Raw genomic sequence first — 24,912 nt, forward strand, 5'->3', positions numbered from 1 at the left:
TGAGCCCATGCGCCACAAGTACTGCGCCCACGCACCACAACTAGAGAGCTTATGCACCACAAGGAAAGATTCTCCTGACCCAAGGAAGATCCTGCATGCCACAGCTGAGACCGGAAGCAGCCAAATAAACATTTTTTTTTTTTAATGAAAAGCAAGGAAATAAAGGGAATTCCCTGGCAGTCCAGTGGCAAGGACTCTGCGCTCTCACTGCTAAGGGCCCAGCTTTGATCCCTGGTCAGGAAGCTAAAATCCTGCAAGCCATGAGGTGTGGAGGAAAAAAAACACCAAGTAAATAAAACAGAAAAACAGATTCATAGATACTGAGAACAGAGCAGATAGGTGGTAGCCAGAGGTTAGGGATGGTTAAAATAAACATAAAAGTCATGGGGATATAATGTACAGCGTGGTGACTATTGAAGGCAGGAGAAGGGGCAGCAGAGGATGAGATGGTTGGATGGCATCACTGACTGGATGGACATCAAACACTGACTCAAGCAAACTCCTGAAGATAGTGAAGGACAGGGAAGCCTGGGGTGCAACAGTCCAGCAGAGTCAGACACGACTGAGCGACGGAACAACAATGGAGACTGTGGTTAATAATACTGTATACTTGAAATTTCCTCAAAGAGTAGACCTTAAAGTTCCCGTGACAAGAAAAAAAATTCTGTAACTATGTATGGTGATAGATGTTAACTCGACTGTGCTGATCATTCCCAATGTACAAATATTGAATCAGGCTGCACACCTGGAACTAACACAGTGTCCCATTTTAGATTCCTGTCAATGAAATGTGAGAGTTCCAATCGCTCTGCTTCCTTCTTGATATCTGGTGTTGCCAGTTTTTTAAATTTTGCCATTATGATGGTCATGTAGTAATAGCTCATTGTGGGCTTAAATTTAATATGCTATATAATTTTACAAATGTATTTTATTTCTCTTTCCCACTAATATGTAAGCCCCTTAAGGGCAGCATTTCCTACATATTTGGCCCCTGCTCTCTCCTGGCCCCTAGACAGAATATAGCACATGGCACATGCTTAGTAAATACCTGTTGGGTGGGGACCTCTCCTCTGAGCACCCACTGTGTCATCTCTCCGAGACACGTCCTATCTAAGGGGTGGTCTCCCACCCACACCAGGAGCAGAGCCTGAGTCTGGGCTGAGCACTGATGCTGGGCACTCAGGGCTCAGAGAAGACTGGTGAGCAAACAGTGTCAGCTCTGGGCAGTGCCTCTTCTGTGCTGTCGTGTCGTTTCTGCCTGGGACTCATGGGCCTGAGGAACGGCAGAGCTGGCCTTGGCTGTCACGTGAGGGTGGAACAACCCCTGGTCTGGTTGGCCACCAGTTACGTTATGACCCGGCAGGTTCCTTCTCTGAGCCTCTGTTTGTTCCTTTACTCAACAGCAGACAGATCTGGGTTTAAAGTAGTTTTATTACTTATAGCATAACTTGGAACAAAATCTTTTTTTCTTTTTTCCCTCTTTTGGGAGATCTTAACTTAATCTTGCAACTCTTCTGTTGCATTTATTCCCTTCATATTTTTTTTATCTTTCTAAAGTTCTTACGATATTTTTGTTTTAGCCTCCTATACTCTTAACCAGGGCATGAAGGACTATGCCAGAGGTTCTCAACCCTAGCTGTATGTCACAAAAACCCAAGGAGCTTTTACAAACTGAGCTTACTCTCAGGGATTATGATTAAATCGGCCTAGGGTGGGGCCCAAGCATAGCTTGGTTTTTGTTTTGCAATTGGCCGTCTCATCTTCACTAGAAATAAGCTCTTGCCACTGTCTCCTTTATGTCTAGCCTGGGACCTAGTGCATAGCAGGCATTCACTAGTAACTGAATGAACAAAGCACTCTTTTGCAAAGGGAGTTTGCAAAATAAAAACAAGTTTTAGGTAGTCTGCTGTTTTTGCTCATGATATTTTTCCTAAATATATACGAAAACCTATTACCTGAAAGCCAAAAAACAATCTTGCGTGTCAAAACAGTGCTTAAGCCCAGAGAATTAAAAATGATGAAATTCCCTATTCCATCTCACCTTTAGGCAAGTCTTCAACAACATACATCTTGTGAACGAGGATGTTAAAATGGGATTATTTTCATCTCAGTTTCTGCTGAGACCCCAAGGCAATACTTGCCATATGCCAGGAGGGGAACAGGACGAACGCAAGACTGCAAGACAAAGCAGCCCACAGTGAATTCACACTTCCGCCTGATCTTATCCCACCAAAGAGCTAGAAATCCGAGGACAATTTTTAGAAGCTGTGGAATTTGCTGGAGTCTCACCACGGATGGAGGGAGGTGGGAGGGTGATTCTGCTTAACCTTGAATCAACAGAGGGGGCGTGTGCGGAGAGGACCCTGAGAACCAGGAGTCTAAAGGAAAGTTACAGGGGGCCAGCCAGAGAGAATGCATTATCCAAGTAAGGGAATGGAAGGTTGGGCCTGCAGGATGGAAGGTAACGGGGCTGGGGGGACAAGAGCCAGAGTTTTGAAAACATGTTAATGTACGGCAAAACCAATACAATATTGTAAAAAAAAAAAAAAATTAAAAAAAAAAAAAAAAAACCGAGTAGAATGCACTGGAAGCACAAGCATCAGCTTTGAACACACACCAGGCTCCGAGAGGAAGAAGCCAGTTTACAATACTGATAAAGCATGAACTTTCCTCATCTCACTCCCTTCTTTGCAAATAAGACAGTACAAGGTGGGGAAATAGGCCACAGTCAAGCACTTGCTGTTCCCTCCACTGCCAGGGGCAAGGCTGGCAGCGCACCCAGCCTGAGGAAGGGGCAGCTTCTATCCCAAACACCTTTTAGTCATTTTGTTACACTGGACCGGACACATCATCTGCTGACGGGGGAAGCCCGGGACTTGCCCTATGTTCCATCCAGGGGCCGGGGAAGAGCAAGCCCCAGGGAATAAAGTTAAAGGCCTGGGAGACCCAGGTAAAGGTGCCCTTTGATCCAGCTGGGCTTGTTTAACATAATGGTAGGCCCAGTTCTTTGAATGTGTTTGTGTTATTTTCTTAATTGAATATGATTCATCAGTTTAAGCTCACCCTGGATTTCGTCTACCAATTTGATGTACCTGCCAATTTAATGATTTCTACCTATCGAATGACTTCTATCAAATCTTCAAATTTAATGATTTGATCTTTGCTGCAATGATCCAATTCATGAGATCTCCATTTCTTTGTTCTTTTTTGGGTAATTCATGAGAACTTGGATTTGGTGCAGAAAGATGATTTAGGATTCTCAATGAAAAAATGCACAAAAAGAACAGTTGGGTTTGAGTCAAATATACGAAAAGGGAGAAAAACTGTAATTCCTGGAGTGTTTTTAGGACTCATTTCTGAAGAAAAGGCAATACCAGCTCAGAGAGAAATATCCGAATTCCAGAACAGCAGCAGGGGCTGAGGAAAGATAAATGGTGAAGGGAGGCCACCACTTACCTGAACTGCAGGCCCCGTTTGGGGAGCCCAGCGACAGCATGGAGGGTGAAGATCACACCTGAAGGCAATCAGACAGGGGCCGCCTCTGGTGAGTAGAGGTGGAGATGGCCTGGGCAGCAGCAGGAGAGAGATTTTAGGGTGGAAGTGATCTCGAAGGGCTTGGGGGCGGGGGCTGGACTGACAGGTGCAAGCATTTGTTACTTCAGTGGTAAACTTGAGGTCTCTGCATTTCACTGTACGCAAATCTTACCGACTCTCCAAAAAGGGCAAACACACTAGTTAATGACACGCACGTGTAGTGTTCAGGAGCGTGCACTGCCTGCAGCTGTACTTCAAAATCTGGAGAAGGCGATGGCACCCAACTCCAGCATTCTTGCCTGGAGAATCCTGCGGATGGAGGAGCCTGGTGGGCTGCAGTCCATGGGGTCCGAAAGAGTTGGACACGACTGAGCGACTTCACTTTGACTTTTCACTTTCATGCATTGCAGAAGGAAATGGCAACCCACTCCAGTGTTCTTGCCTGGAGAGTCCCAGGGACGGGGGATCCTGGTGGGCTGCCGTCTATGGGGTCGCACAGAGTCGGACACGACTGAAGTGACTTAGCAGCAGCAGCAGTACTTCGAAATGCACCCAAAAACTCAACAGATGGATGGATAGAGGGAGCAATGGCTGGTTATGTGATAAACACAGCAAAATGTTACTTGTAGCAATTATAGAATTAAATAGAGAATATAAAATTATTTCAACTTCTCTAAGAATATTCAGGACTTCCTTCATGGTCCAGTGGTTAAGAGTCTGTGCTCCCACTGCAGGAGGTGTGGGTTCGATCCCTGGTTGGGGAACTAAGATCCTGCATGCTGCTTCATGCAGTCAAAAAACAGTTTTTTCTTCCCCATAATGCTGGGAACAGAAACACCCTGTTATTTGGGCAAATATACTTCTGAAACCCAGAAGCCATGCTCCTCCAGTGTCAGTTTCTAACCTTAGCGGTTATTTTATTCCCGTACACTTACTACTTTTAAGTACAGAAAACACTAGGGTACTTGCATGTGTTATAGCATTATTTAGTGGAATGAATCCAAGGCAAGCTTCCCAGGTGGGCTCCACTGCCCAGGGGATTAGGAGGTGGAGCATCATTATGTTCATAGACCATCTGGTTTTCCACAAAGCCAGAGGGAGCCCAAACTTTCCTCGGAGCCTGGAGGGAAGTTTTATGATGGTGAATTTTAAGGCAAACAAGAGGGAGCGGTCGGGGAACTAAATGCAGGGAGGAGGGCCAGGTCCCCAAACCATTTCCAAACTCCTGCCCTGGAGCCAGACCTCCTATAATCCTGTAATAGAAACCTGACCTCCCCTCTGGGGTAATTTGTCAATCAGACCATCTTCCCCTGCTACTCTTTTTGAAGAAACTCAAGATAGAAGGACAGGAGAACCTTAGATTTGAATCCAAGTCTCAATAGCCTCTGAGAACAAAGACAATGGTGGTCACATCGCACTTCCTCTCGAGCCCTGATCAGTGTCGTCTGTGATCACTGCCTCCCGGCCCACAGTGACAGGGCGAGCACGCAGTGACTGCCCAGAGGATCAGGTGTGCTTGAAGATTTGGGGGAAAGTATTTAAAAGGATTATTCCTATACTAAGACAAACAGATTATGAAGTGCAAAGTTCTTATGATCTTCCACTAGAACAGATTTTGAAGAAATTTTGCTGAGCCCTTATAAACTACACCTCCAGGCTCCCAAGGGTACACTCCCCTGGGAGTGCTCTGTGAAGGAAACTTCACTGGAAATTGAGCAAAGCATTTTTGTTGGGTGGACACACACTGGAGATGGAGGTTACTGCTGGGGAAGGGAGCAGGACAAGGGGGGGAAAGCTTTATAGTTGAAACCTTTTACTTCTGTCAGCCAGTGGTAGTCATCTTAGTCGTGTTTGACTCTCTGTGACCCCATGGGCGGTAGCCCACCATCCTTTGTAGATGGAATTCTCCAGGCAAGAATACTGGAGTGGGTTGCCATTCCCTTCTCTCAGGGGATCTTCCCCACCTAGGGATCCAACCCACGTCTCCTGCATTGCAGGGGGATTTTTATCATCTGAGCCACCAGGGAAGCCCTTTTCCTCTGTAACAAGAAACAAAGACAAAAACAAACCCTAACAAAAATACAGTTTCTGGAGGGAAAAACCCCAGAGTGCTGCTGGGTGACCAGTGGCCTACAGCTTGGCTTCATTGAGTGGTGAACGCACCCCCAACCCCATTCCGCGCCTTAAGGGAAGGCAGATGCTTACTCAGGGTGAGCACATGGGTGAACCAGACCACTTAGGATTTCTAGGGAAGGCAATATGGAAACAGCAGAGCTGCTGGAGTCAGAGGCCTGTGCTCCGTCCATGAGATCTCAGGCAAGCCATTCCAGAGAACCCAACTTCCTCACCGTTAAGATGCTGTACCACCCCATCTGCAGCAAACTACGAAGGTGACATGAGCCACACCTGGCATCAACAGATTTCGTTCTCCTTTCCCTAGTGAAGCGCAGTCGGAAAAAAAATCTTTCAAAACACTGATGGGCGTGGGAAACGATAAAAAGGATGGCGAGGGACAAGAGGCCCAGAAACCAGGACACCAGTTATAAACCGTGTCCGGCTCAGCAAGTGTGGCCACAGGTGCTGAAGGAGCACAGAGCACCCCCAGGCTGCGGGCGGCGCGGGTTCAGCCTCCAGACCATGTGATCACACAGGAAGCAAGACCTTTTCAACCCCGTGTTTAAAGACACACAGCCAGCCGGGTAAGCATTCTGGTTATTTTTAGTTAAAGAAAAACAGCCTTTTCCAAGGGCGACAAAGTCAGAAGGAAACAGGGCGTGGGCTTCTCACAAGCTCTTGCTCCAAAACCTGGACGTGATTCTCCTCCCGGAAAATCAGAGGCAGCTGGCCAGGAATGATGCTGGGGGGAGGGGCTGCAGCCCACCGGGTCACGGACCAGCCTGGGAGGGCTCCAACGTGCCTTCCACGTGCCCGTCAATGGACATGATTAACGCTATTATTCTTGAGGGGCATTAAATTAAGGAATGACGCAGGGAGCCAAGAAAGCAGCTTATTCAGTTGGATTCTGAATCACAATCAGGAAATAGTCTTTATCTGCAAGAGAGGAAACATGAGAAAAAGAATCACTAACTGTAAAATGGGAGAAAAACACACCACAAAGCCAATAAATCATTCAATCACCAACTGTAAAATGCTGGTGGGGTGAAGAGGGATAAAAAGCATCGACGCTCAGGCTGCTTGCTGTGGCTGGGGAAACAAGATGAACCCGCATGTTTCCTGTGCAGGCTTCTGCACACGCTATAGGGAAGCAGGCTCCTTACCCTGCCCAGCAGTGGCGCTTGGCAGACCATCCTCATTTCTAATCTTCCCAGTACCAACAGGGAGGTAGGGTTATCAAGTTTTTTGCATTGGGAAATTCAGGTTCAGAGTTTAAATGAACTGCCTACAGTACTGGTTCTCCAACTACAGAGTGCTGGAATAACCTGGTGGGCTGTTTAAAACAACACAGATGGCCCCACTCCAAGGGCTTCGGACTCACTGGGCCTGGGGTCCGTGGGTCCGAAATGTAAAAATCTGCATTTTAACAAGCTCCAGGTGATGCTGATGCTCCAGGTCCTGGGAGAGCCACTTGTTTAAGGTTACCAGGACAGTTAGTATCCAAGATGGAATTCTAACCTCAACCCTGCTAGTCTTGGGTTAATGTCAGTTCTGTCACAACTTCAGTTGCTGGCCTTCCAGAACCTTCTGGACTAGAAAATTTCAAAGGCACCTGAGTTCCAGCTCTGGGGATTGAGCCAGTCAGAAGGAATGTCCGTTATGAAATCATAGCAAGTCCAAGTCCTCTGGGGTGAGCCTGACTGCCTCTCATTTTACAGAAGAGGAAATGGGAGAAGCAGGGTGTTTAAACCTTGCCCACTTAATAATCACACTCAAACATTTACCAAGGCTTCCCCATGCTGGCTCTGGGTTGATCCCTTCTCAAACAGCATCTCAGTGAATCCTCCAATTACTCTATGAGGCAGGGACCGGTGTTTTCTTATTTTTACTACTGAGAACACTAAGGCTCAGAGAATTAAATGACTTGGCCAAGCCAAGGCTAATATGCCAGGTGGGAGAGCTGAGTTTGACTCAGGTGCTGGGCACCTCTGGTCTGCCTCTTGCTGAACACGTGAAAACCTTGGCCATGTCTGCTTTGTGTCTGTTCAGATTCAAGCCTAAACCTTGCTTCTTCCCTTGACGATGGACATCTCGGAAGGAGCAGCTATTATATGACCAAGTCTCATGGCTAAGCAATCTGTGTAAGTGAAAAATCACAAATAAAAATAGAAATAACAAGCTACCAACAAAACTAATGAATAGATACTATTAGCAATACCCATGTCTTTTCTTCCAAATAACCAGGCTCCACATTCAGTAACAGCACTCCAGTGCTTTGTGGGAAGTCGTGTGTTAAGGCTTGACTGCCCTGTTCCAAGCAGACATTCTTAGAAGCTTTAAGCCAGGAAATGCTGTCTATGGAGAGTCTGGCGATTTGGAGACATCTGTCCTTGCTTCACACTGTGGGGTCCCAGGTGGGGCATGAGGTCTGCTCCGATTTGGAGGGTTGGCAGCCTGACTTTTAGGGGAGGGGAGGTTTGTCTGTAACCACGCAGCATGAAGTCTTGAGAGGGATTTGAGTTTAAATCTGATCTCAAGCTTTTCTGCTGACCTCGTGCCAACATATTCAACCAGATGAGGCATCTCCGAATACCAGAGCAGGACCGTCCCCTGCCAGACATTTTACAGAGATGGAAACAGGTTCGCTGGTGCTCTGTTATTTGCTTAAGGTTGGACTCATAAGAGGTGAAGCTGGGAAAATAGCTGGCATGCCCGCTGCAGTCTATTTTCTGACAGAATCAGAGACCTCATCACTGGTTGGCCTGAGACCCATTAGAGAATGATTATGTTGATAAACAATGTATGTATGTCTTTGGAATAAATGACTCTGAAGTTATTCTATGTTTTCACTTGTGACTGACCTGCTCTGTCCCCAGCCCTCTAGGGAGAGTCCCCAGGAGACCGGGGGCCCCCGTGACTGGCTCTATGGGGCTCTCCTTCACAGCCTTCCAAACAGCTCCACTGGGCCTGGACAGGCCTGGGGACAGGAGTGGTGATGCTCTGCCACAAGGAGGGGCTGGCCCCTCTCAAATGACCTCAGAATTCTGCAGCCAGCCTCCTCGCTGCCTGTGTGGCAAGCCCAGGGCCAGTCACTGTGCCAGCCCTCCCCCTGCCCTCCTTCGTCCAGGCCCCCAATCACAATCCTATTACTGACTGCCTTGAAGAAACCTCCGCTCACTAAGTCCAGTCCAGACAGCTGAGTTTGGCGCCTGAGGCCTTCTAAATCGGACCATACACATCACCTCCCCTCCTTCCTACACACATCCTGCTGCTCTAGACAGGCTGCACTGCAGCCACCTCCAACACCTCATGCACACTCACCTCGGGGCTCAGCCACCAAGGGGATGGTGAGAGAGGAGTAACTGCAAACAGTGCTGGAGGATCCGTCTACCACAGCAGGCCGTGCATGAGAGTGAAGTGGGGCAGGGCAGGTGGCCCTGCTGACCCCTCCTGTGGCCCCAGTGCTTAGGGGCACCTCCCAGGGTGAGCATCTCGTCACCCTGAGAACAGATGCTAAGACACAGTCCCCAGGTACTTCATGTGAAAACAAAGCAATCCCTTCCCATGCTGGAGGAAAGACTGTCTGCATGGGGACCACAGAAACAGGACTGTATTTAAGAAGTGGGCAAATTAATGTTTTTTTGTGTTTTTTTTTTTTTTTTTTAGAATGAATGAGTGCATGGTGGTTTTGCCTCACACTTTGGTTTAGAATCACTGCATTCTTTTTTCTTTGGGCACAGCTCCAACTCCACCCCCCCAACTCCCACCCCACTCGCTTCCCCTTCACCTGTGCCCTCCTCTGGGAAGCCTTTGCTGACTGCCACAAGCAAGCCTAATCACGCCCTCCTCCATGTGCCCAAATGCTCCTTGAGTTCCCCCAAATCATGACTGAACCACACACACACACACACACACACACACTTAGATGTCTATCTCCCCCATGACACCATAATTCCCTACTAGGGCCCAGAACCCAGGACAGGGTCTGCCTAGAGTCACTGTGAATGAGGACTTGCTGGGGATGCCAGCTGGGCCAGGCCAGCCGATGAGACACTCAAATCTGTGCCTTCTGCTCTCAGGCCTTTCTGTGGAACCCATGGACACACCCACACCCGAAGCCTTCCCGATAGCTACCAAGCATGGAGTGAGGGTCTGCTCTCAAGTAGGGGTGGGGAAGACCCCTTACCTGGTGCAACCATAATTTCATTTTTCTTGGAGCGAATTCGAAGGAAAGTGAGGTCATTCTGGGGGTCAATTTCGCGCACGGTGCTCCGGGCCTTCAAGATGAAGTTGTGCATGAGGTTGGCGTACTGTGTGGTGGTGGGATTGTCCATGGTGCTCTTGATGGGAATGCCTGCGGGGAGAGCAGAGACTGAGCAGAACGCTGGGAGTGCCTTTCTGCCCTGCTCCCAGCCCCACGCCCAGAAGTCCAGAGCCTAGACTGGCAGTTAACAGCCATCGCCCAGTGTTCACTGAGGACCTGACAGGCAAGTGCTGGGCACTTGAAGGATGCTAGCTCCAGTTCCCAGAAATGCTCTAAGGATGGTGTCACCATCTTTACTTGTCAACCAGGCAACAGAAACTCTGAGCAATGAGGTAGCCTGCTGAGGTCTCACAGCAGATGAACACAAGCAGTGGGGCCAGGATTCCAGTGAAGGCCTGCTGGCTTCACTGCTGGGCTCCCTTCACAGGGCCACATACTGACTGGTTTCCAGCAACAGAAGGATAGACTATCACTCATAACACTGAGAATATGAACAAAGAGAACAGTTCCTACCAATCTGTAAATACTGAAAAGTACAAGAAGGAAGGTCAGCCTGTGCCAAGACAGAACCATCACTAGTGTGTTGCTCCAGTTCCTAACAAGGAAGGCTTAGGCTCAGGCATAAACACACTGTCTACACACAAGACGGTGCCCCACGTTAAAGCCTGTTTCTCTGTCTGTACACACCCTTGTAAACAGCGTTGCTACTACTTTCAAAGAGCCCACAAGTGGCCATTCCACAGGGTTAATCATTCCCCTCTTGCTGGGGACTCAGGCTGCATTTTTTACTTAATCACCTCATACTGAACAACATCCTGCACCAAGCCTTTTCTGTTTTGAGGACTGCTTCCTTTCGATGAACTATTAAATGGCCCGCCCTCACTGGACGGTACCTGTTGTCATGGAGGTGAGGAATGGGGCTTAGCTTGAGACACCTCAGGCCACAGCTAGGTCATCAGGTGCCTATGAATCACTGTAACATGTCAGCCAGAGGCTCCATCGATGGCCCCGAGTGCTCACAGTGCACAGGCTCTTGTTCCCAGCGTGGCCCAAGTCGCTCCCCACACATCAGTGGCTGGATTTCGGCTCTAGGACCCTGCCATCTGGCCTATAAATGACCAGCCAAAGGCACAGCCAAAGACAGTCAACCGCAGACCTACCCATGGGTGGCAAAGAAGCTGACCAAACCTTGTCTTACTATGGCACAGTGAGTGTAGGCAGAAGAGGGCATGGGAGCAAGAGAAGCTGTGAGTCAGAGGCTGCTCTGAGCCAAGTGGAGTCATGAGGACAGGTTGCAGTGATCACTTGCCTCTAAAGGAGAAGATGACCAGGTCACCAGGGCAGATGTTGTGTCCTGGGTGGCAACCAGGTGCCCACCAGGGCCCCACGAGGCCTCATTCAGTGGTGGAACCTTCCTCGGGACAGCAGTATAAGCAGTTGAGAGGATGACCAGTAGGAACTCTGAAGTCGAGGACCTGGGCTTCTCCCCTGGCTCTGCCCTTTCCTGGCTAGGTGACCTTACACAAGTGATCTAACCTAGGCCTCCACTTCCTTATCTGTAAAATAATGCCTGTGCTTCACCGTGCTGCTGGGAGGGCTAAATGTGTCTTAATTCATCTGGAAATATTGAGCAAAAGCATGCACAGAGTAGCACAGAGTACGTGCTGATTTATTACTGACATTACCCATGCTATAAACCCCATCCCCAGGTAACCTGAGGGGCCAGTCTTGAGGCATGGCAAAGTCTGGGGGTGGGTGGGGGCAAAGCTCTTGGCTTTCTTTTTGTATTCCATCAGGCCACCTTCTCTCAGGCGCCTCTGCCTGGAACTGTCTTTCCCTTCCCTGCTCTCTCCTGACTCCCACTGTCCCTCACGTCTCCCTCCACCCCTGGACGTGGTCAGCGCCCCCGTTCTATAGTCCCAGCACTGTGCCACTGTCCTGCAGGGCAGTTACTCGAGTCTGAGATCATGCCTGCACGGGAGTGATCCTGACGCCTGTCCCCAGCAGACTGGATGCTCCCGAAGGGCCAGAGGCAGATCTGATGTGCTCACCAGTGTCTTTGGGGAGACTGCATCAAATATTTATGACTGTTGTTAAAAAATGAGTAGACACAGGTGTGCTTTTAGTAGTTCAAATATACTGACATGAGTGTGATCACATGTCTACCAAGTGAGAAGGTGTGTAAGGGAGAAAAGAAACTAAGCTCTTGTTGGCTCACTGTAAAAACGAAAGAAAACATGGAGCCGGCAGGGTGGGAGCGGGGGGCAGGGACCAACATGGGGGACAGTTTCAAACAAGCACAAGAGAGAAGTCCAGACTCACAGGACGCCAGAGCTGGGAAGCACCTCAAAGACAGCCGAGTGAGTAGCTGGCCGACTGCAGGCCGTGGCCTCCACAAACGGGGGCTGAGCGCCTGCAGTGGTGGCTGGCGCCTCAAAGCCGTGATTTTGAATCTGGGGCTCAGATCTGTCAGGTTGTATAGCCAGGTCCGTCCACCAACCCCCCTCATCAATCAACAATTAAAACACATTAATAAAACTTAACAGGTATTTATTGAGAACCAACTTTGTGTCAGCATTACTGCGGGTGCTGGGGATACAGAAATGATCACAAGAGATAAAGCTCTGCCCTCAGGGATTTACACATTTGAGACTTTTATTTTGCCCTGTGTGGGTAGCAGCAGATGGCAGGGGTCTGGAGGGTACAAATAGGATGTTCCTTACATTCCATTCTTGGTTAAGTCTGCTTAAAGGTACATTTTTATTATGAAACATCATTTAAATCTGGCCAAGGGTGAGACATCACCAGGCAGTGGCAGGTGGTTGGTAAACGACTGGGACAAGAGCATGTCCTGATTTCAGGGGTGGGGAACAATCCCTCCGGGCTGAGCTGGTCAGGGAGGACATCCTGCTGGAAGAGGCAGCTGAACTGAATCACGGAGATGGAAAGCTCCAGAGGAGTATCAGAGATCCCTAATACAATCACCCTGACTGAACACCTCTAATGCAAGCCTTCAGAGGGGCTAAGGGCCCCCCAGAGCAGTGAGTTCTGACCACCTCCATCTGTGGCTGGGTGATCCAGGGCAGGTCAACCTGATTGCTCTCAGCTTCTGGTTTGTCATCTGAAAAATGGGCAAATGTCCCTACTTTGCAGAAATGTGTGAAATGTAAATGAGAATCTGAAGTGGGAGATCTATGAATGGACCACAAATTAAAAAACACACAGGGAATTTCCAGGTGGTCCAGTGGTTAGGACACTACATTTCCACTGCAGAGAGCACAGGTTCGATCCCTGGTCAGGGAACTAAGATCCTGCATGCTGTGTGGCTCGGCCATCAAAAAAACAAGCAAACAAATAGACGGATAAATAAATAAACACAAATGCAAGGATTTTTGACATTCATGTGGCATTTACTATACATCAGGCACTGTTCTAAAAGCTTCCCTCAGAAAAAGACAGTGTGGCTGTCCACATTTTACAGATGAGGAAACAAGCTGAGAGGCTAAGAGACTTGTCTAGGATCACATAGTTGATAAGAAAGTAGAGTCAGGATTCATGCCCAGGCAGTCTGGTTCCACATTCCGTATTCTTAGCTACTGTGCCATACTGCCACATTAGTATACAAAAAATAAGTGCTCATCAGTATCAAAAAGGTAAGAAGTTGGGGCTCTATTTTCCTAATGAAAAAGCTCAACTTTGGGGGCAGTTTTACACAAGAATGAAGGCTTGTGGTCTGGAATACTGGTGGAAGTCTAGGGGGTCCCAGCTGGGGAGTCAGCCCCTGGGGCTGTTTCTCCCCAGCTGGGGTCAAAAATGTCTATTTACAGAAGAGTCTCATACCAAGTCTTCTGGGTCTTAGAGCAAGAAGCTCCTTGGAGCAAGGACCAAGGAAGCGGCTCGAGGCTGCTAGGTTCTAAAGAGGGGAAGGGAAAGCCCTGGCCACCCAGCTGATTAGTGGTGGACCTGAGACGCCTCCCATAGTGTCCTCAGGCTCCCCACCCCGCTGCCTCCTTTGAGTGCAGTGAGCACACGGTTTAATGAGAGCCTGACAAAGCTGGGGCACACATCCTACCTAGCTATGCGCTGGCCGGGGTCTGACGACTTGGAAAACAACATTCTAACTGAGGACACGCCACCTTCAATTTGTCACCCTTGGTGACTTTCATTCTGCTCTATTTAAGCAGGCACTGTTGAGAATTCTGCCGTTCCAAAATAAGGCCCAGAATGACAATGCAAATACACAGAGACTCTCGAGGCGCGTCAAACAAAGCCAAGTTGGCTGGATGCATTGCGTTAGAGAACGGGGCAGGGGGGCCCAGTTGGGTGACCCTGGACATAGCCTGGGACTGAGTCCAGCAGCCACTCTCTGGTCCTTCATGGAACCCTGTGGGAGAAAGAGCCCAAGTGCGCTCGGACAGACTTGGGATGAAATCTTGGCTCCATAATGGCAGGAAAATGGAATTTCTAGACTCACTTTTCTCCACTGGAAAATGGAGACAACAGAGCCGCTTCAAGGAATGACAGAAACGATCTGTCTGTGAAGCACCAGCCCGTGGCCTGGCAGAGAACAGGTGTGTGATAATATCGGTCTCCTTCTTCATCACGTCTACTGCGGTTTGGGAAAAATTAGCATCTGTACACTTTAACAGTTGTTGAAATAATGTCCCAGAAGAGGAAGGAAAACTATAGGCCCAAAGCAGTTGACAGCAGTGAGAGACAGCAAAAGAGAAGCAGAGACAACATAAACGGGGGATGGAGAATGAACACGGGACTTGAGCTAAAAAGTCTGCGTATGTAAACCACGGAGCAAAATCAAAACCCCGAACAGAAACTCATGAGTAAACAGACGCCAAGAGAGTGACAACTATAATTATGACCAAGAGAAAAGGCACTGGACAAGGGCTGACTGAAGAAGTGTGGCACTCTGAAAAGAATGACGTGTCAGGGCAGTGGGGTAGGGAGGATTTTTCCTTTTTTTAAATTTAGAATTCTAGTAATAGTGCTCGGAAACTGGAGGTGATTTAAAAAATAAATAAATAAAAGGATGAGAACTAGATCAGGTACATGAGAGGTTTAGTAAAAAGCAACTGTTATGCCGTGTTAGGCTCTTTTCTGGGGGCCGGCCTGCACTCAGCTCATGGCTGGAAGGAGGGTGTACCTTCTGTGTTTACCACGATGATTCCCTGCACGCCCTTCTGGCTCTGGAGTCGCTTCAGGGTCTCCTCCACCTCTGCCTGCCAGAGAGAATAAGACCAAGGTTAGAGCGGTCAGGAAGCCTGGATCAACTCCCTTGTACCCCCAGCAGATGAATCACACTTCCCAACAACAGAGAGGTAACACCCAGGCACGTGGCACCTCCTGCAAGCTCCCCGGGACTACCTAGAACAGCCCCGAGGCCACCACCAGCATCAAAACCAACACATTCCCGGTGTGGGGCGGGGCTGCTCCCTCTGCCCACCAGGGGCTCTCTGCCCCACACTGAGGGAGCAGAACTCAAATACTATTCCCAGGAGTATAGGCACATCCATGACTCAGCTATTTGGTACAGCTGGGGGACAAACCAGAGGAAACTCATGATTTGAAAAATTCCAAACGGAGGTGTCTAACAGGAAGGAGATACACTGTCATTTGTCACCCGGAGCTGGTCTGGGTGGGCTACTCTGGCACATGCGACTTGTAAACCGAGTGGACAATCAGACTGTGAGTCCTCACCTCGCCAGGCAAGACCTTCTCCGTAATTACTCCCATCTCTTCCACCCTTCCCTCCACTCTCCACCTGTATGTCCATATCTCCCTGCCTCCACAGCTTTTACCAAACAAGGCCTCTTCTTCGCTGAAATCCAACAAATTCTTCAGGATCATCTTAGATATCACGTCCTCCACGAAGCCTTTACTGATTCCAATGCAGTGGCCTTTGGCCATTTCCAACGGACTCCCTGAACTCTTGACTGTATCTCTCTGGGAATCAGTAGGTGCTGTTTGACTTAAAGTCTCTCTAATGGTCTGCAGAGCAGGGGCTCAATGAACAACTGTTAAACTGAACTAGGCCTAACTCCCGCTGTGGATGGAAACTGGCCTTCAAGTGTGTTTGTTCTCAGGAGGTCCCTTCTAGACCCATCCAGAATCTAGTGCAAAGCTCCTCACAGGCTGAGGGTCAGACACAGAGGCTCTGTTCACCAAGAGAGTGGTACCCCGCCCTCACAGGCTGATGAGCTGGCCCAGAGGAGGAGCTTCTCAACAGAGGATGGAGACAGCACAAAGAAAGATTGTTTTTCTAGTAGGCCCGAGCCTCACAATCCAGTCACTGCCACCCACTCTCCACTGACGTGTGAATACTCTCAGATGCTGAAGGAAGGGCAAACAAGTTCCTCCTACAAAATGGCAAAGAGCCGGACGCCTCTGTAATCTGGAGCCTTGGTAAAAGGACACGGCTAGCTATGTGGACTGAAAGTACAATGCAGTGGGTTGTGCGTGGATGAGATCTTAATTCATTCATCGGACTTTCACTGAGCTCCGACCACACGCTATTCTGGAGAGGAGTGATAAAGTATTATATGATAGTGGTCAATACTACACAGCACTCAACCTGACCTGGTAACCCTCCTGGAAATTCATCCTAAGGAAACGATCCGAGAAAACTAAGGGCAAGATGTTTGCTGCAGTGACACCTTCAATAACAAAAAGCAGGAAGAGCCAAAACTGCCCAACATTTAGGGAAAACATCAAGGGGATTACGAATGTCCATTCACAGGAATGTAACACATTAACAATGGTGACCAAAATATTTATAACACCTTAAAAAGAAAGTACTTGGGAAATGGTATCCACATGAAAACAAGAAGAGGGCTAGAAGGATCATGAATGAAATAAAAAGCCACACCAAGAGTAGAGAATTATAGATAAGGTTTTCTTTTTTTTTTTAACAGCCTCTTTTACTCTACTATATTATTTTTATTTAAAAACATTTTTTAACCCATCTCTCTGTGTATCCAAGAGATCACAGATCTCTGACTTGGGACTATAGAGCTCTGACATTCTCAACATTGTAAGAATAAGAAATCATAAGAATAACTAGGATGGCAGTTTAGGACATTTCAATCAACGTGCAATCAAACTAGGGATGGGGAAAGCTAAAGATGGAAGAATTGAAGTCCAAAATACCCCTAGAGGTTGGAAAGTGAGGCTGAAATGAAAAAGATGAAATTTTGTAAGACAAGTTAATCATCAATAACTGTATGGGAATCTTCTATGTGTCAGATGTTGTTTGAGGTCTAGGGGTGTTGTGCTGGACAAAATACAACAAAAACCCTGTCCTCATGAAGCTGATTTTGGGGGTGGAGTGGGGGGAGGGAATCGGACATTAAGCAAAAGCATAAATAAAATACCAATGTCAGATTCAGTAGGGATGGGGGATCTGGAAAGCAAGGGGCTGATGGCAATTTTAAACAAGGTGGTCAGAGAAGGCCTCACTAAGGTGATAGTTGAGTAGAGACCTGAAAGGAAACAAAGGAGCTAACCAGGTGGATTTCCAGGGAGAGTGTTCCAGAAAAAATGCAAAGGGGCCACTGTGGCTGAGGGCAGTGAGTGGCAGGCAGCCAGAGGAGAGGGAGGCAGAATCAGACAAGATTTCAGTGGTGGTGTAGACCAGAGTGATGACTTTGGTTTTTAAAGGCAGGGGGTGTGAGGAGCTGCTAGCAGGTTTCGGGTGAGCAATGACATGATCTGTTTCATAAGGATGTCCTGGCTGCTGTGTGGAGAACGGACTGCAGGGGGCAAGCACAGCCCGCCTGAGCCCGGCCTGGCTTGGTGAGTGCAGCTCCTTCTGAAAGCAGGCAACCTCCTCTCCCTCACTCACCACTAGATGTAACTAACTCCCAAGTCTCTGGACTCCGCTCATGAGCCTCCTGTGGGAGGCCTGCTCTGGACACCTGCCCCTCTTCTAGGTACCCAAGGCACCCTGACTCCACGGCACTTATCAGCAATGAGTGTAACTGTCTGTTCTGCTTATCTCCTCCTGCTGCTGCTGCTAAGTCGCTTCAGTCGTGTCCGACTCTGTGCGACCCCATAGACAGCAGCCCACAAGGCTCCCCCTTCCCTGGGATTCTCCAGGCAAGAGTACTGGAGTGGGGTGCCATTGCCTTCTCCGATCTCTTCCTCCAGACCCAAGGAAACCTGGGAGCAGGAACCCAGCCTTTGTAATCCCAGTACCTGGTACAGCTCAACAGATACTGGAGGAACAAATAAAAACCATTTCCTCAACTGTGTTTTACAAAATCAACCTTTTTAAGTATAGTACCCTGGGCTTACAGTACCCAGCATGATGACTGAGGGTTTATATGATCCTAAATTTAATGAGACCCAATCACTGAGATCTAGCTGCTTAAAAGGTAAACATGCTTACCAAGAAAGAGAGGACACACAAGTATACCTGACCTACTCAGTATCTGCTACAGGTCAGATATTAGGATGAATGTCTTCAGACACATCTCATCTGAACCTTCCATGGTTAGTATGAGATCCATTTTACAAGGAGGAAACCAAGGTTCAGAAAGGAGAAGCATTTTGCCCAAGGACACACAGCAGGTCAAGAGAAGAGTTGAATATGCCACTAACCACAAATGAAGATGTCCCCATCCTCACGAGTTCAGATTTTGGTACAAGAGACTTTCAAAAACAAGTGGCAATATTCTTGCAGCGTACAGGGACGGGGGAGGGGGGGCCAGGGTGAGCAGGGGGATGTTTCTTGGATGAGTGTGGTCAGGAACACCCGAGGATGTAATCCTTAAGCCAAGAACTAAACGATGGGAAAGAAAAGTACTCCAGAAAGCAGCATGAAAACTAACACAGTGAAATCGGAAGCAGTTCGGCACGTTCGAGGAGTAGAGAATCGGTGTTGGAAGGTTTGATTCTCTGCTAATCTGACAGGCAAAACCCAAATAACAGAAAGTCAACCTTTCTTTAATTTTTAAGAATTATCAGCGAGGGGACTCCCTGATGGTCCACTGGTTAAGAATCTGCCTTGCAATGCAGGCGATGTGAGTTTGATCCTCAGACAGGGAACTAAGATCCCACGTGCCATGGAACCATGACTATTACGCCCCCTGGCCTGGAGAGTCTGTGCCCTGCAACGAAGTTCCCACATGCCACAACTAAGACCCAACACAGCCAAATAAATAAATATATGTTAAAAAAAAAAAAGAATTATCAATGAGGCTGGTCAGAAAAAAAAAAACAAAACAAAACTTATCAGTGAAGTTAAGCTAGAATTTGACTGTCTGCATCTCTCCTTTTTCAAGTCTTTTGCTTTTTCTACTAATTTTATTGATTTTCAAAAACTCTTAAGTTAGAAATTTTAGATTTCTGCCCATCATATAAATTACACTTCTCCCACTTTTCTAATTTAAGTTTACATTGTTTTTCAATAATCAGAGGTTCTGAATTTTTAAGTAATCAAACTTAATAAAAACTTTTCCCTGGAAGACTAGAGAATTCATTTCTCCAACCTGACCACAGCTAGTAGGGTGGGGTTAGGCCTGGGGGAGTGGGGGTCATGAGGTCTACAGGAGGCAGTAGGCACCTGCCTTCAGGAGAAACTGCTTAAAACAAATGTCAGGTTCAGCCCTGAAGGAGCTACGAGACAGCAAAAGAGACACTGATATACAGAACAGTCTTATGGACTCTGTGGGAGAGGGAGAGGGTGGGAAGATTTGGGAGAATGGCACTGAAACATGTATAATATCATGTATGAAACGAGTTGCCAGTCCAGGTTCGATGCACGGTACTGGATGCTTGGGGCTGGTGCACTGGGACGACCCAGAGGGATGGTATGGGGAGGGAGGAGGGAGGAGGGTTCAGGATGGGGAACACGTGTATACCTGTGGCGGATTCATTTCGATATTTGGCAAAACCAATACAATATTGTAAAGTTTAAAAATAAAATTAAATTAAAAAAAAAAAAAGAAAGAAAACAAATGATGCCAAAAAGACAGGAGCAGCCACAGCAACATTAGCAGACGCAAGAGGAATCCCAGCCAGGCATTCAAGTCATGCCACCTCTGTCTCTAAAGTCTGTTATCCCTGCAGTGCTAGCCGACTGGTACCAGATATATCTAAGTGAATATGTAGCCCCTCGGGGTTGGCTCACATCTCCAAATTCCTGCCTTGCTCCTAGAAAGAGCCTGGCTGGGATCCTCAGCACCCCGAGTCTTTATTTCTATTAACATGGGAGTCTGCACCAGAGAAGGGACCAGGCTCCTGGGTTCTCTAATTTCTAGGTGCATGCTGCTGACAGACCAAAAAACACTCCACACAAATAAAAAAACAAGTAGCAGTAAAACTCCAGGATTATTCGTTGGTTTGGCACGGGAGGGATAACCATTGAAGCAAATGATTCACAAAGAAACTGTGACCAATGTGATGACCAAGTATAAAAAAGTTTTACTTTCTATTAAACAAAAACAAATTACAAGGAGGGGACAACATCTGCATCAAATACAACAGACAAAAGAGTAATTTCAAAACATCACACAGAATGATTAAGAAAAACAGCAAGTCTCCAAAAATTAAGTGGGCAAAAAGGATAAGAGGAGAAAATATACCTCAGAGAAACCACAAACACAAGAAAAATGTTCAACGTTCCCTGTAAATAAAGACATGAAAATTACAGCAATGCCGAGGTTATGTTTTTGAACGTTGGCAGTTATTACGGCAAAACTGGTACAAAGGCAATAAGACCTTTTGGGAAAGCTACAGGACAACACTATTATGAGAACCATATGTGCTGAGCCCCTTGCTTCAAATTCTTTGAGAATTTCTCCTAAGGAAATAATCTAATAAATGTGGGGGAAAACAAGAAAGAAAAACAAACTACACATTCAGAGACATTCATCACAGCGCTATCTCTATTAGTGAAGAACTAGACGCAACCCAAATGTATACTGGGGGAATGCTTTGGCAAATTATGATAAAAATATTTCATTGATTATTATGTAGTCACTAAAAATCATTCATTACAAAGAGAGATAGCAACAAAGTTATATGTCTTTGGGTATTAAAACAAACAGAAACAAAAAACTAGCAGGTATATCTTGAATGTGAATACATGAACAAAGAGGAAGGAGAATGTACGAAGATGAAAATACTTGTGTGGTGGAGTAAAACTGGGTGCTAATTACAGCCGATTTTTATATCACCAGCGTAAAGGGCAATTTGTCATTTTCTACCAAAATGTTCATGGGGTCGCAAAGAGTCGGACATGACGGAGCGACTCACACACACCCCCCCAAAATGTTAAAATGCGCACGCCAGAGTATCACTGCTACAGAACGCTACATAAACACGAGCATGAGTGGACAAAGGAAAAAAAAAAAAAAAACAGTACTGCAGCATCGTCTGGAGTGAAAAACTGTTCACCATCTAAATGGATATAATGCAACGGAATAGGAAAACTGCCCTATAAAAGGATAAAATAGACTTGTATGTATCAACATGAAAAATATTTGGCATTTTTTAATGAACAAAGTTAAAAAATGAGATTATACATATAACCTAAAGTAAGCTTGTGTGTGTGCTTGCTTAGTCATGTCCAACTCTTTCCGACCCCACGGACTGTAGCCCGCCAGGCTCCTCTGTCCATGAAATTGCTACTCCGAGGGATCCTCCCAACCCAGGAATCGAATCCTTGTCTCTTGCACTGGCTTAATATGTATAAATACACAAGTTCCAATTTCATGTAATAAACATGTTATATACAAATGTGCTTATGCACTAAACAAATCTGGAAGAAGACGTATCCAACTGTCAACAGTGATCAGCAAAGGGGAGTGAGATGGGGACTACATACACTTTTCTAAGTTACATATTTCGGTAATGCTTGAATTTGTTAAAACATGCATCTAAAGTATGTTTTGCTTTTATGAATATAAATACACAATAGCATGGTATAGGTTGCAGGAAGCTCTGATTCGTGTAAGAAAAAGGTGTCTCATATATATATATATATATGGAAAGCTATGACAAACCTAGAGAAAGCTATGACATAGTTAGAAAACCTAGACGTTGCTAGAAAAGCTGACAAACCTAGACAGCATGTTAAAAAGCAGAGACACTACTTTGCCAACAAAGGTCCATCTACTCAAAACTATGGTTTTTCCAGTAGTCATGTATGGATGTGAGAGTTGGACTATAAGGAAAGCTGAGCACCGAATAATTGATGCTTTTGAACTGTGGTGCTGGAAAAGACTCTTGAGAGTCCCTTGGACTGCAAGAAGATCAAACAAGTCAATCCTGAAGGAAATCAGTCCTGAATATTCATTGGGAGGACTGATGCTGAAGCTGAAACTCCAATACTTTGGCCATCTGATGCAAAGAACTGACTCTTTGGAAAAGACCCTGATGCTGGCAAAGATTGAAGGCAGGAGGAGAGGGGGACAACAGAGGATGAAATGGTTGGATGGCATCACCGACTCAATGGACATGAGTTTGAGCAAGCTCCAGGAGTTGGTGATGGACAGAGAAGCCTGGTGTGCTACAGTCCATGGGGTCACAAAGAGTCCGACACGACTGAGCAACTGAACTGATATATACATAAAGATATAATAAAACAAACTAACAGTGTTTGTTTCTGAAGGAGACCTAGGTTGGGGGGTCACAGTCGGGTGGGAAATCTATTTTTCACTTATATCTTCTCAGATTTTCTTTCTAACTGTGTGTAAGATTTATCTGTTAAAAGTTAATTTATTTTTTTACAGTTTACAAAGTGATGTGAAAGATGAAGTTACTTCCTCTATACTATAAACTAGCTAACTTTATAAAGCAAAGTACATTGCTAAACTATATAGAGGAAAAACTGAAGAGAAAAAGACTAATGGTAATATACCTAATCATAAGTCGTTACTTAACTCCAGATCATGGCATTGTTTCTTATTCCTTTTCCATTTTTCTTATAGTCTTTAAATACTTATATAAGATTTTTAAAAACCATTCACAAGTTTTAATGTGGGAACGGTTTTAAACCTGATTTAAAGGTCTTCTCAAAGTTGGGAGGATTAAAAACACAAGAAAACAAACCTGTAAAGTCGTAATGAGCCCACAGTTCCAGCCAGTAGGGCAAGAACCCCAAGGGTGGATCCCGCTCGTTTCTGACTCATGCATCATGTCCCAGCGGCTCAAAAGAATCACGGGGACACAAAGGCAGCAATCAAGACTCTAGGGTTCAAATCCACCTCCGCCATTTCCTGGGGCAAGACACTTAGCTTCACTGGGTTTTAGATTCCAAGTATGTAAAACGGAGATAATGGGTGTACCCACTTATCTATGTAGGTACACCTACATAGTTATGGGGTGTACCTACATGTAGGTATGGGGAGGCGTTTAGCAGAGCCAGACACGAATTAAGCTTCCTGTAAATGTAATCATTACAGTTATAGTCGCGCAACAAGGTCCAGGATGCTAGGATGCAGGGGTTTGTGGGCAGGCCTCTCCACCTCCGTCCACCCTGAGCCTAGGCCTAAACAATTGCTTCCGGTCAAGGGACTGCCGGATCCGGTGGCCCCGCCTCAGTCCCTTCTGAGTCTGAAGGCCCGCGCCGCCCCAGTTCCGCCCTCCAAACTGCTCGGGCCCGGCCCCGCCCAGCCCCACGGATGCCCAGCCAGGCGCTCAGAGCCGTCCCCGGAGGATGGAAGGGCACTCTCAGGGTGATGGAAAGTCGTGCTCGGCCACCTCCCGGGCGCCTGCCACAAGCTCCCGGCGGACACTCACCATCTCGAACCGATCCGGTAGCTCCGCGTCGCCGGCCCTCAGCCCGGTCCCGCAGCCTTTCTGCGCCTGCGCACAACTCCCTGTCAAGGCGGACAGCCTCGGTAGCCTATCAGAAACCAGCGTAGGACGGCGGGGCGGGCGGGTAGGCGGGTCTTAGTCAGCTCCCTCAGGGCTCGAGGGGAATTTGCCTTATGCAGTCAGAAAGTGAACGGCAAGAGCGCAAAGGAGAAAATTCCGAACTCCCACTGTGCCGAAAAGACGCTGGTTCGCGTTGTTGGAAGAGGCTTTCAACCCTCAACCGAAGTCTTGAGTTGGCTCTGGGTGGAGGGTGATTAGCGATTCTGAAGGCGAGGACTGGGGGTGCTGAGGCCTGTACTCTCAGGTTGAGGCAAAAACAAGGCGCGAAGCCCAGATGCTCTAAAAACGCTAGAAAACCTGGAGTTCGGTCTGGAGTCAAGCGTCCTTGGGGGTCTCCAGAGCGACTCACTTGGGAATATTCCATGCAGGCTCTGAGAAGTGGTCAAGGCTAGCCTGGCAGTCTGCATACTTTGAATCCCCGTGTTCCCTTGGAGGAGCCACTTTACATTTCTGTGCTCCCTCACCTTCCTGGAGCCCTGTGTTGTTCCCTCTGTCACAAAACTGTGTTCTCTTGCAGGAAATGATTTACTAATTAGTGAACCTCGTGCCACGTTACTGGGCTGACACCCTCCCTAACTCCAGTAGACTCAGTTTAGTGTCTTCTCGTCACTGGAGTTTGCTGGGTTTCAACACATGATCTAGCTCCCAAATTTCTTTTCACCGTAGCCTCAGTTGGGGAGGACTTGGTTCTCTTTCCATGGGCGTCTGCACGTTAACAGGACTAAATGTAGTTGACTTTACAATGAGTAAACCTGGCAGCCACCGTGTTAATCAGAGTGTCCAGGTTAACATAGCTGGAAACAGGACATATTCATACGTGCCCTTTGATACCATGCACCAAGGGCACGCCACCTCCGGTTTTGTTTTTTTTTTCCACAAAAACCCATGGCCTTAACTATGAGAAAATATTAAACTTGAGGGGCATTCTACAATGTGCCCGGAAATACTCTTCAAAAAAAACCAAGGTCATGAAAGACTAGGAACGAATGAGGAACTGTCACAGATTGGACGAGACTGAGAAAAACACTGGTGGAAAAACTGGTGACAGCTGTATAAAGGTTTGAAAAGTTTAGTATAAAAGTTGTGTTATTTTATTGATGGTC

At 47.1% G+C, this 24,912-nt stretch overlaps 1 protein-coding gene across 2 annotated transcripts; it reads right to left on the minus strand.

Annotated features, from left to right (window-relative positions):
• Positions 1-6,234: 6,234 nt before the first annotated feature.
• On the minus strand, positions 6,235-23,776 carry DYNLRB1 (dynein light chain roadblock-type 1). 2 transcript variants are annotated; one of them, XM_027558762.1, is made up of 4 exons: positions 23,672-23,776; positions 15,072-15,147; positions 9,836-10,003; positions 6,235-6,585 (listed from the first exon to the last, which is right to left on the minus strand). In XM_027558762.1, the coding sequence occupies exons 1-4, from the start codon at positions 23,672-23,674 to the stop codon at positions 6,542-6,544; spliced, it is 291 nt and encodes a 96-aa protein (XP_027414563.1). In that variant the 5' UTR covers positions 23,675-23,776; the 3' UTR covers positions 6,235-6,541. The 2 variants fall into 2 exon arrangements, with proteins under 2 accessions (XP_027414563.1, XP_027414562.1); XM_027558761.1 differs by lacking the exon at positions 23,672-23,776 and adding an exon at positions 22,982-23,403.
• Between the last annotated feature and the right edge of the window lie 1,136 nt (positions 23,777-24,912).

The sequence above is a fragment of the Bos indicus x Bos taurus genome, chromosome 13 (genome assembly GCF_003369695.1).
Source record: "Bos indicus x Bos taurus breed Angus x Brahman F1 hybrid chromosome 13, Bos_hybrid_MaternalHap_v2.0, whole genome shotgun sequence".
NCBI classification, from domain to species: Eukaryota; Metazoa; Chordata; class Mammalia; order Artiodactyla; family Bovidae; genus Bos; species Bos indicus x Bos taurus.

Excerpts from the sequence above, each read along its gene's own strand:
- DYNLRB1 (XM_027558761.1), bottom strand. The coding sequence starts at position 23,068 with ATGATGCATGAGTCAGAAACGAGCGGGATCCACCCTTGGGGTTCTTGC. Across the intron at positions 10,004-15,071 it reads CATCGTGGTAAACACAGAAG|GCATTCCCATCAAGAGCACC; the intron begins GTACACCCTCCT and ends CTCTCCCCGCAG. Across the intron at positions 6,586-9,835 it reads TGAAATTATGGTTGCACCAG|ATAAAGACTATTTCCTGATT; the intron begins GTAAGGGGTCTT and ends CCTCTCTTGCAG.